Genomic DNA, 12,500 nt, shown 5'->3' with positions numbered 1-12,500 from the left:
AAAGAAAAAAAGAAATGTGAATAAGTACTGTTCGGACGGGATTAGTTTTCCGGACGTGTCGAGTGATGTTTAGTTGTTCTGTTCGACTCGCACGTGATCGGTGGGAGGCGGGAACGTGTTCGGCGTGTATTGACGCTCGTCTCGCTGGAACCGGATGGTTAGCAGGGCACGTGACCGTGTTAACGTGTTTCCGGCTGCTCGTTGTATAGAAAGGAAAGTACACGAGTGATCTTTCCAGACACGTTCTGTACAGCAATTACTAACATGAAACGTCTGGACTAAAATCCCGGAGATTCTCGGATCATACGTAACGGCGTAAACGCGTATCGGCTCGGGAAACTAATCCCGACTGAATAGGGCTTGAAAACGGAGGCTGAGGAGCGTATCAACCGCTCGAACGACTGCCTCGGGAGGTCTGAGGCGAGACACAGTTTAGTAGTCGTTTGCGTGGTCGAGTGTCCGGTAAGGATACGTTCATTTAACATTCATGGAAGGAGTCTCCAGAGCGAGGGAGAGAAAGAGAGTGAGAGTGCAAGATCGAGAGAGAGAAAGGGAATTGGAAAGAGAGAGAGAGAGAGAGAATTAGAGCGAGAGAGAAAGAGAGAGAGCGCGAGAGAAGAAAAAAGAGCGAGAGAGAGGCTGTTGAGGAAACGCGCGTTTGTAAGTGCTATAACGTAAGTGAGAACAGGAAGTAACTTTCATTTCACCGACGTAACCACAAACGGATAAAAAGTGTGTGCCGTTCTTTAATAAATAAAAAAAAATGTAATGGTTGAGAAATTGAAAGAGGAATAAAACGGTTTGGGTTGTCAAACCCGCCCCCCACCTGACGAATCCCACCGTCAAACCCGCCCCCCACCCGACCCATCCCACTGTCAAACCCGCCCCCCACCCGACCCATCCCACTGTCAAACCCGCCCCCGACCCATCCCACCGTCAAACCCGCCCCCCACCCGACCCATCCCACCGTCAAACCCGCCCCCCACCCGACCCATCCCACCGTCAAACCCGCCCCCCACCCGACCCATCCCACCGTCAAACCCGCCCCCCACCCGACCCATCCCACCGTCAAACCCGCCCCCACCCGACCCATCCCACTGTCAAACCCGCCCCCCACCCGACCCATCCCACTGTCAAACCCGCCCCCCACCCGACCCATCCCACCGTCAAACCCGCCCCCCACCCATCCCACTGTCAAACCCGCCCCCCACCCGACCCATCCCACTGTCAAACCCGCCCCCGACCCATCCCACCGTCAAACCCGCCCCCACCCGTTATTTTACTACAACACTCCGCTTTATTCTTTAAATAGATCGCGTTAAAGAACGGTAATTAAACACATTGTGAAATATTCACTGTGAAAAGCTCACGTGTGTGTTGTTTTTTTTTTCTTTCAGCTTGGTGCATGCTTGAATTGACACCAGCAGTGGTGTGAAAGTGTGTGTGTGTGTGTGTGTGTGTGTGTGTGTGTGTGAGAGAGAGAGAGAAAAACTGAACAACCATGACGGATCCTCATTCGAAATGGGCGTGCGAGTACTGCACGTACGAGAACTGGCCCTCGGCTATAAAGTGCACGATGTGCCGAGCTCAGCGTCCCAGCGCCGCCATCATCGGCGAGGACCTGAACGAGTTCAAGAGGAACTCCGTGCACGGCGACGACTCGGGAACCAGCAGCCTGATCATCTGCCCCGACTCCAGCGCCAGGCCCCGGGTGCGCCCGCTCCGTCCCTCCGAGCCCGGCAGCCACGCGTCCGTGTCGCGCCCTAACGAGGAATATAACGATAAAAACCGCCTGCACGCGCCGAGATGGAGCTGCACCATGTGCACCTACGAGAACTGGGCGGAGACGCGGAGCTGCGCCGTGTGCGAGCACCCGCCGCCTAACGACGCGTCGCCCGTCATCACTAACGAGCAGGAGCAGGCAGGATGGAGGACGCTGAGGACGAGGACGTCCCCGCCCGTCTCCTCCGACCGGGACGCGCCCGTCCACATTCAGGACCTCGAGGTGGGCGCTCACGGCTGCGACGAGGACTTTAAAAAGCTCAAACAGATCAAGAACCGAATGAGGAAGAGCAACTGGATGTTTCTCAACGCCTGTGTGGGTGAGTGGACACACACACACACACACACACACACACACACACACACACACACACACACGACCTGTTTAGTTTATCTTAAATGTGTTAAAATGGCACATTATTTACAGTTTTATTTATTAAAAAATAAAAGCTGCGGGTGCATTTGTCTGAAAACGGTTCATCCGGAGTTTATTTTATTTCATTTTAACCCCACGTTACAATTCTGTGAAGGTCTCCGCCCTTATAAAGGTCTGGACGAGGAACTAAGAACGAGATTTCCGAACTAGAGGTCGTGACCCCGTGCAGGGTCGCTTCGCCGTACCACGAAGATCTCCTGTCGCAGACGGACTGTGTGTACTGTTCTAGACCGTCATGGAGTCGAGACGCGGTCCATGGCGACGGTCACGCCGACGGCGGGGGGTTTTAAGAGACGCGGAGCTCGTCAGGGTGTTTCACGGTTTCAGTCACTTACGTCAGACACGTATATGACCGAAAAGGACGGAGCTCGAGCCTCGGTGTCGCAGTGCATCCATAATGTCCTTTTGGAGTCGTTTGCTCAAGAAGTTTGTTCTAAGATGACGGAATAGCTACAACGGTGACCTACGTTTTCACGCTTAACGACTAGCTCCGTGCTCTCCGCTGTATAACGATATGAAATATATATTCTACAGCTGTTTCGTTATGAAGAATTGCAGGGATATTCTTCGTTTTAAATAAATTAGCATTAAATAAAATAACTCCTTTTCCTAGAGAGGTGTTGTTTAAAGACGTCTCGAAACGACGACTAGTGAACGGCGTGTGATTTGGAAAACCCAGGCTAATCTGACCGCGCATCTGTTTTCACACATTTGGGCTCTAAAAGCTCTGTTCTACTCGTTTTTAATTCTGCGTACGTAGTTAAAGATGGCTGTGCGAATTCTCAGATATCAATGCGACGTTTCTATGTGGCGCAATACCAAGAGGCGCTACTAAGTGCTAACGCTAACTGCTTTTCCTGTTACAGCTAGTGTTTACATTTTTAAAAACCAACCTATCGAAAGGTCTGTCTTGCGTTCCGGTGTTCTGGATTTTCTAGATTAGTAAATACGGTTAAACGCGACGTCAGAGCGGATCATGACGACAGTCACGACGACTGCAGGAAGTGACACGGAGCTCACCGGTGTGTTTATTAGCGGATCATGACGACGGTCACGACGACTGCAGGAAGTAAGACACAGAACTCACTGGTGTGTTTAACGCTGTGCATGAAATCGCTAGACATCCTACAGTTTGGTGCCACACACCATTGTTCCTCACTCCTATTGGCTCTCGCCAAACCACTTCACATCTCATTTGCATAAAGTTAAACTGGGCTCAGCTGTGTGGTGTCGCTCGCCCCGCCCTCTCCGTGTCACCGGAAATCCCCCACCTTTCATCGGGCGGCCCTGCGTTCACACTTGAAGGTGCTCATGGCCGAGGGAGTTCGTCTCTCGTGGGCGTGTAGTGACCGGTGCTGCTGTTACGTGTGGGCGTGGCCTGTCGCGTATGCATGCACGGAAAAATGTTAACGTCGGCTGCTAGTGTGAAAGCAAGTGCTCTATATAGACGTACAAATGAATATCTGTCTCTGTGTGAGAGCGAAGGAAGAAGCATGCGTGCGCGTGTGTGTGTGTGTGTGTGTCTGTGAGAGAGAGCGAGAGAGAGAGCGCCACATTAACATTCTCAGCATTGTCAGACCACATGTTATCAGTGTGATGCGTCGCCTGGTGCAGCCAAACTGTCACCTCGTTACACACTCTGTGTGTGTGTGTGTGTGTGTGTGTGTGTGTGTGTGTGTGTGTGTGTGTGTGTGTGTGTTAGTCTCTCACCCTTTACACACACTCATGACGTCTTCACATGCAGAAATGCTAATTGTGTGTGTGTGTGTGTGTGTGTGCGTGTGTGTGTGTGTGCAATCCAGGCTCATATTTATCAACACTGCACAGAAAGAAGTCATATGCACAAAAATTTCAGCTTCATCAAACGTGTGTACGTATCTTTCCCACTGCTCATTTAAATATAGACACACCTACAACTTACCATATATGGTAATGTATGTATTACTTCTTGTATTACTAAAAGTTTGTACACCCCTTGCAGAATCTAAATACTGTTAACAAATCCAGGTAACGGCACACGGTGTTAAGAATCAAGGGTGTGTAAACTTTTGAACGGGGTAGTTTTTATAAATCCAGCTATAATCTTGTCTTGTGGACTGTATGTAAACATCTGCGATGTGAAATAGTTTATTCAGGACGGGACTAAATAAACAACAACATGGGATTTTTATCGTCCGTCTCATTTTATTAACAGTATTACGGTTTAGCAGATTCTGCAAGGGGTACGCAAACTTTTGAGCACGACTGTATATTAACCTCTGTTTGGTTATTAATCTTCGATTATGTGGCGCTTCGGTATGGGGTTCGAATGGTTTCATATTTCAGAATAAATAGATTAAATTGACTGATAAATATATGTTAGGAGACACACCAGTCTTCTCCCGACCAATCAGATTCGAGCGTTCAGCCCGGCTGCTGTATAATCCGATTTGTTTTCTCACACACTCGGTGCGTTTACACGGACGGCGATAATCCGATATGAACCCGATTGAGACGATACTCTGATTAAGAAACCAGCATGTAAACAGAGATTACTGACGACCTTAATCTGATTAAAGTCACACTCGGAGTAAACACGGATGGAATTAAGACGTGTGGAGTATTCCTGTTTTAGTCGCGTTATGGACGTGCGTTACAGACGTGTACACGCCTTAATCACACTATTAACGCCGTGTGAGAGTTTTCACCGCATTGTGCGACAGGACACGTACACACACGGCAGCGCTCGACCGTTTGACGCCAAACGAGAGAGCATGGCCGCGTCCCAAACCGCGTACTTACCTACTGCACTATATAGTAGGAGAAATACACGTATCTCAGCTACTATACAGACGGTAAGTACGCGGTTTGGGACGCAGCCCACAGCTTCAAGCAGTTGTCTGTTTGTACGTACAGCATGACAAATAATTACTGGCCTTACTCTGAGTAAGATAATAATGTGATTAAGGTGTTTACATGAGTGGCTTTTAGAATACTCCTGTCATGTTCCCGTTTTACACGTTTTAGAACATGATTAGAGTAAGAGCCCGCGTCATTACGTCACCGCGCCACGCCGTCCGACGTCCCTCCAGAATTTCACGTATCGACGTACAGTTCGTCTTCGTTGTGGTACCGTATACAGTTTTGCGTGTTTTTATTTATTTATTTTTTTTACGAACGCTTTAAGTGCGGTTAATTATTTGTCGTGCTGTACGTGCTAATAGACGACTGCTTGAAGCCGTGGGCTGCGTCTCAAATTGCGTAGTTACCGTCTATATAGTAGCGAGATACATGTATTTTTCCCCACTGCAGGCCTGTAGTAGGAAAGTATGCGATTTGGGACGCAGCCGAACTCTCCTGCTCGCCGTAAAACGTAAAGCTGCCGTGTGTGATCGTGTGCTGTCGCACAATGCGGTGAAAACTCTCACACGATGCTCATAACGTGATTAAGGTGTTTACACGTCACTACTACACGTCCATAATGCGACTGAAACAGGAGTACTCCACACGTCTTAATTCGATTAGTGCTTACTTCGGTTATGACCTTAATTAGATTAAGGTCAGTAAAAATCGCTGTTTACATGATAGTTTCTTAATCAGAGTACGGTCTTAATCGGGTTAAGAGTGGATCGTTGTTGTCCATGTAAACGCAGCTACTGAGTCTTTCTCTTTTTTGTAATGGGTTAGAATGTTGGTCTGTTATTTTGTCCTCCAGTTTTTCCACGTTATTTTGGATATTGTTTTCCTGGTTTTGTCCAAATGTGAAATCCAGACATAAAAAAAAAAAAAAAAAAAAAGAAGAAAAAAAACATAATACAGGATTCTTATTGTAAAACCAGGAAGCGAGTGTTTGCATCTCTCTCTCTCTCTCTCTCTCTCTCTCTCTCTCTCTCTCTCTCTCTCTCTCTCTCTCTCTCTCTCTCTCCGTGCACGGTGTGTGATGTTGCCTTCCTGTCAGCGGTTATTTGATCTCATGTTTAGAACTGCGTAATGTTTTAACACACACACACACACACACACACATATATATATATATATATATATACACCGTGTGTTGTTTACCTGCTCTTTCAGCTGGATCTTTCACTCAGACCTTATTTCACCCGGTTGTTCTGCGTTATTAATACATCCTGACCTACAACTGGACAAATACACAGTGATTGCTCAGACCTGTGTGTGTGTGTGTGTGTGTGTGTGTGTGTGTGTGTGTGAGAGAGAGAGGTTCAGATCGAAATGCAATCACATGAGTGAAAACAAACAAGTGTGTACACAAACTGTGCCGCTTTATCAGTGACCTACAGAAGGTGCCAAAAGTTTTAAGTTCATTCGTCGCCGTTTACGTAACGTGTACGGAAGGAGTCTCCAGTGTCAGCGCGCTGTAACAGTCAGAGCTAAAGCTGCAACGTTGTTTCCCCACATCTTCAGGACAGACGAGTCGGACCTGCGTGAAGTTGCGCCTGCTTTGGATTTGGATATTAAAAGAATATTCAAAGGTCATTCTGGGGTCACCCAGCCTACCCCCCCCCTGCTCCAAATTAACCCGAAATAGTCTCAATCGTTTGTGCTGCTTTCGTTTTTAAAATATTAGGCCTTAAGTTCTATGAGATTACGTCACCAGCCCCCCACAGGCTCCTAAGCGAACAACACTAATTTCCACTAGAGCATCGTGAACAGAAGTGTCACTGACACCTAGTGGTAGGAGTGAAGTGTAGCAGGTGATTCTCCTTGTAAATAAATGAAAAGTTCAATCGTGAGAGACCGGTGAATGAAGTAAAGAGAATTTGTTTATTGAACAAATGATATGATTTCTCTTGAAAAGCCTTCGGCATTTCGACTCTGAAAGTGTGCTGACACCGAGGAGATTTGCGCCTATAATCAGTGCCTGATATTTTATAAACGGAAGCAGCACAAACGAAACTTTCAGGTTCTTTAATAAATGGAACGTTGTAATCGCTGGTAAACTGATGTGTGGTGCGAGAGGAATAAAACACTTAGACTTAAGGACATGCTGTTATCCGAAGCACTGTCATGGTCTCTCTCTCTCTCTCTCTCTCTCTCTCTCTCTCTCTCTCTCTCTCTCTCTCTCTCTCTCTCTGTAGGAGTGGTGGAGGGTGACCTGGCCGCAGTGGAGGTGTATAAATCGTCGGGTGGAGACATCGCTCGGCAGCTGACGTCGGATGAAGTGCGTCTGTTAAACCGTCCCTCTGCCTTCGACACCGGTTTCACACTCGTCCACCTGGCTATCCGTTTCCAGAGGCAGGACATGCTCGCTATCCTCCTCACCGAGGTACGTACACACACACACACACACACACACACACACACACACACTCACACACTCACACACTCACTCCGCCATTTTTAATTCTTTTCTTCTTCTCCGGCAAACGTTTCCCCAAACTTATAACATGCAGCATTTGATGAAAAGGTTTCGTCTCCCAAAAACACGGATAAACCGCCATCTACACCGTAACAAGGACATGTTAATAAAGGTGCAAAAGTTTGCACGCCCTCAGGACACGGCAATTGAATGTAATTTATCTCGATATCACACGAGGTCAGTTGAAGAGATTCCACCTCGCCTTTCTGGATGCGATATAAATCCTGTCTGATAAATTGTAAGATCTCTTTTTTTTTTTTTTTTCCTAATATTATTATTCATTTATTTATTTTTTAAGAATATCCAACAAGCAGCTTGTGTCTCCTCTCAGTTTGTAATGAACTTCCCGAGGTCTCTGATGGAACCGCGAGACAGAAAGAGTTCCCAGTTTTCAATCAGATCCATCCGTCCCATCTGTTTGTTTGTGCATTTTATTTATTTATTTATTTATTTATTTATTTATTTATTTATTTTCTATGCCATTTTTAAAAACCTCCCACTTCCCAGAAACATGCTAGTGGATGGATTGGCTACGCGCTAACGGATCAAGCGCTAACGGATCAAGCGCTAACGGATCAAGCGCTAACGGATCAAGCGCTAACGGATCAAGCGCTAACAGATCAGAAAACGATCTGATAAAAAATAACACGACTCTGAAAGACATTTCTGTGGATCCAGAGCCTAATCCCGGGAATGCCGGGTGTGACGCGGGAATACACCCCGGTCTGTCCTGACACACTCGTTCGCGCACACGCCCATGTTTATATCTGATAGCCTGTTATATCGTGTCATTAATATTAATTAAGGAGGAAAACACACGATCCTGTGACGGATATTATTCCTGTGAGCCCTGCGTCAGAGTTAAATACGCTTGCATGACTATAAGGGGAAAAAAAAAAGCAAACAGCTGTATTTTAACTGGGAACATCTGCACTCGGAAGGTTTTGGATTGTAAGATAATATCATACAAAGCCCACTAAAGCGTTCAAGCCGACCCTGAACTCCAAATTAATGGGGGCTAAATTCATAACATAAACTTAGGAGGTGCCCTGGAAAGATGTGTGTGTGTGTGTGTGTGTCTGTGAGAGAGATATTTGACCTTTGTCCTGTGACCTTTGACCCCAGGTATCCCAGCAGGCAGTGAAGTGTATCCCAGCGATGGTGTGTCCTGAACTGACGGAGCAGATCCGGAGAGAAATTGCTGCCTCGGTACACCAGCGGAAAGGAGACTTCGCCTGTTACTTCCTCACTGACCTCGTCACCTTCACTCTACCAGCAGGTTTCTCTCTCTCTCTCTCTCTCTCACGTGCACACACACACACACACACACACACACACGTTTACAGTGTGAGGGGGATATGAACTGTCATTTATTATCATGTATAAAGAATGAGTTAAATCTTCATTTCCCTGTTCATTACTTCCTTTTGTTTGTGTCTGCATGCTTACTTACTAACTTATTTACTTACTAGCTTATTTACTTACTTATTTATTTACTTACTAGCTTATTTACTTACTAACTTATTTACTTACTAGCTTATTTACTTACTAGCTTATTTACTTACTAGCTTATTTACTTACTAACTTATTTACTTACTTACTAATTTGCATATATACTAACTTGCTTACCTGCATAAAGATCTCCTTATGTACTTGCTTGCTTAGTTTTGCTCGCTTACTAACCTGCTTACTTGCTTACATTCATTACCTTTGTACTTGCTTACTAATTTACCTACTCGCTTTCTTCCTTTCTTTCTTACCTGCTTATGTACTTGCTTACTTACATACTTACTTATGTACTTTCTTACTTACTTATGTACTTGCTTACCTACAGACTTACTTATGTACTTGCTTACTTATTTATGTACTTTCTTACATACTTATGTACTTGCTTACTAATTTACCTACTTTCTTTCTTTCTTACTTACTTACATACTTGCATATGTACTTGCTTACTAATTTACCTACTTTCTTTCTTTCTTACTTACTTACTTAGTACTTATGTACTTGCTCACTTACACACATACTTATGTACTTGCTTACTAATTTGCCTACTTTCTTTCTTTCTTACTTACTTACATACTTGCATATGTACTTGCTTACTAATTTACCTACTTTCTTTCTTTCTTACTTACTTACTTAGTACTTATGTACTTGCTCACTTACACACATACTTATGTACTTGCTTACTAATTTACCTACTTTCTTTCTTTCTTACTTACTTACATACTTGCATATGTACTTGCTTACTAATTTACCTACTTTCTTTCTTTCTTACTTACTTACTTAGTACTTATGTACTTGCTCACTTACACACATACTTATGTACTTGCTTACTAATTTGCCTACTTTCTTTCTTTCTTTCTTTCTTACTTACTTATGTACTTGCTTACTAATTTTCCTACTTGCTTTCTTACTTACTTATGTACTTACATACTTATTTATGTACTTGCTTACCTACATACATACTTATGTACTTGCTTACTAATTTGCCTACTTGCTTTCTTTCTTTCTTACTTATTTATGTACTTGCTTACTTACATGCTAACTTATGTACTTGCTTACTAATTTGCCTACTTGCTTTCTTTCTTTCTTATGTACTTGCTTACTAACTTGCTTACTTACATTTTTTTTACTTACCTGCTTGCTTACTTTCTTTCTAGCCTATATACTTGCTTATTTAATAACGTGCTTATTTGCTAACCCACTTACTTGATATCTTCTGTACTCATCTCCTTGCGTGCTTGCTTTTTATTGACTTGGTTTCTTTCTTATTTACTAACCTAGTTTCTTTAGGTAATAACTTAATTATTTGCTTGCTTGTTTGCTTAACCTGCTTACTTATTTACTGGCGTATATATCCACATCCTTGCTTGCTTACTTAATTACGTGTTTGTTTGCATGCTTGCTTTCCTATGTACTTGCTTACGAACTTACTTTCTTACTTGTTTACTGACTTGCTTGTTTATTTCCTTGCCTGCTTACTCGTAAACACGTTTGTTGTCGTTTCAGATATTGAAGATTTGCCCCCTGCAGTTCAGGAGAAGCTGTTTGATGATCTGCTTGACCGAGACGTACAAAAAGGTAACCATAGAAACCAAACACCACCTTAACAACCAGCGCAAACACACAGAAACCTGATGTCGCGGAAACGTAAATACACCATCTCTGACTGATCACGTTAATATTGGTCCTGTGGACAGTGCGTGCAGTACAGAATCTGAATAATCAGTGACTTTCCAATGTCTCAGTCAACCACACACACACACACACACACACGTACATATGTGCATATATAATGTACAATGAAATGGACACAAATTCAAATGGGGGGAGATGAAGGGATGGACAGAGAGAGATGGATGGAGAGTGAGAAAGACAAACAGAGATAGAGACAGATGGACAGAGAGTGAGAGAGATTGGCATACACAGGGGAGACGGTTGGAGAGATGGAAAGGGAGAAAGATGGAGAGAGAGAGAGAGACTGATGGAAAGATGGACAAAGAAACGGGAGACAGATTGAGCGAGAGATGGGCGGACAGGGGAGGCTGACAGAGAGAGGGAGAGAGAGAAAGATGGACTTGACTTGACTTGGACTCCACCGCAGAGACTTGAGACTTGACTTGGACTCCACCTCAGAGACTTGAGACTTGACTTGGACTCCACCCCAGAGACTTGAGACTTGACTTGGACTCCACCGCAGAGACTTGACTTGGACTCCACCTCAGAGACTTGAGACTTGACTTGGACTCCACCCCAGAGACTTGAGACTTGACTTGGACTCCACCGCAGAGACTTGAGACTTGACTTGGACTCCACCCCAGAGACTTGAGACTTGACTTGGACTCCACCCCAGAGACTTGAGACTTGACTTGGACTCCACCGCAGAGACTTGAGACTTGACTTGGACTCCACCGCAGAGACTTGACTTGGACTCCACCCCAGAGACTTGAGACTTAGACACTTTATTGATCCCCAAAGGGAAATTCAAGGTCCCAGTATCTCAAGACATCACACACAATATGACCTAGAATAAAGTATAAGCAAGATGCTAAAAATAACTAATAAAAAACAGTAAAATATACCAAATCAAGGGTCCACAGACTGGGAAATAGAGGTAGGGGTTGTACATGTGGGCTAATATAGTCCATAAACAGTGTAAACAGTAAAACAGTCACACAGTGAGCCAGTACACAACATTGTTGTAAGAGGTCATGGAAGTGTATGAGAATGTATGAAAAGGTGAAGAGGCAGATAGACAATGCAGAGAAGTCTATCTCACCTCTTCCTTTAAGTGAAGCATTGAAGAGTTGTATAGCCCTAGGGGCAAAAGACTTCCTCAGCCTGTCAGTCGTGCATGGCGGTGAGCGTAGCCTCCAACTGGTCAAGCTCTTTCGCTTTATGATAGTGTTATGGAGTGGACGACAGTCATTGTCCAAGATATTAATCAATTTGCTCAAGGTCCTTTTGTCTGACACTGAAGTGATACACTCCAGTTCTGCTCCCACAACAGAGCCAGCTTTCCTTACCAGCCTGTCCAGTCGTCCAGCGTCCTTCTTCTTAATGCTTCCTCCCCAGCATACCACAGCATAGAAGAGGACGCTGGCAACAACAGACTGGTAGAACATCCAGAGGAGCTTGCTGCAGACATTAAAGGACCGCAGCCTCCTCAGGAAGTACAGCCTGCTCTGCCCTTTCTTGTAGAGTGCTTCAGTGTTGACTGACCAGTCCAGTTTATTGTCCAAATGTATTCCCAGATACTTGTAAGTGTTTACCACCTCCACCTTTACCCCCTCAATAGTGACTGGCAGCAGAGCAGGCTTAGACTTCCGGAAATCTACCACCATCTCCTTGGTCTTAGCAGTGTTGAGTTGTAGGTGGTTGAGTTTGCACCATTGCACAGAGTCCTCCACCAGGCTCCTG

The 12,500-nt window shown here is 44.9% G+C and overlaps 1 protein-coding gene across 1 annotated transcript in view; it reads left to right on the top strand.

Moving 5' to 3' along the window:
* The window catches only part of zranb1a (zinc finger, RAN-binding domain containing 1a), a 21,755-nt gene that overhangs the window by 1,971 nt on the left and 7,284 nt on the right, over nucleotides 1–12,500 (top strand). Inside the window, exons 2-5 of the mRNA XM_053685085.1 lie at nucleotides 1,398–2,102; nucleotides 7,297–7,484; nucleotides 8,703–8,856; nucleotides 10,590–10,661. Coding sequence (XP_053541060.1) covers nucleotides 1,502–2,102; nucleotides 7,297–7,484; nucleotides 8,703–8,856; nucleotides 10,590–10,661 — 1,015 coding nt within the window. The 5' untranslated portion in view covers nucleotides 1,398–1,501. The remainder of the gene's footprint in view (nucleotides 1–1,397; nucleotides 2,103–7,296; nucleotides 7,485–8,702; nucleotides 8,857–10,589; nucleotides 10,662–12,500) is intronic.

The sequence above is a fragment of the Ictalurus punctatus genome, chromosome 13 (assembly GCF_001660625.3).
Source record: "Ictalurus punctatus breed USDA103 chromosome 13, Coco_2.0, whole genome shotgun sequence".
NCBI lineage: Eukaryota > Metazoa > Chordata > Actinopteri > Siluriformes > Ictaluridae > Ictalurus > Ictalurus punctatus.
The sequence above is the reverse complement of the archived record's forward strand: the minus strand, read 5'-3'. Positions and strand labels throughout refer to the sequence as shown.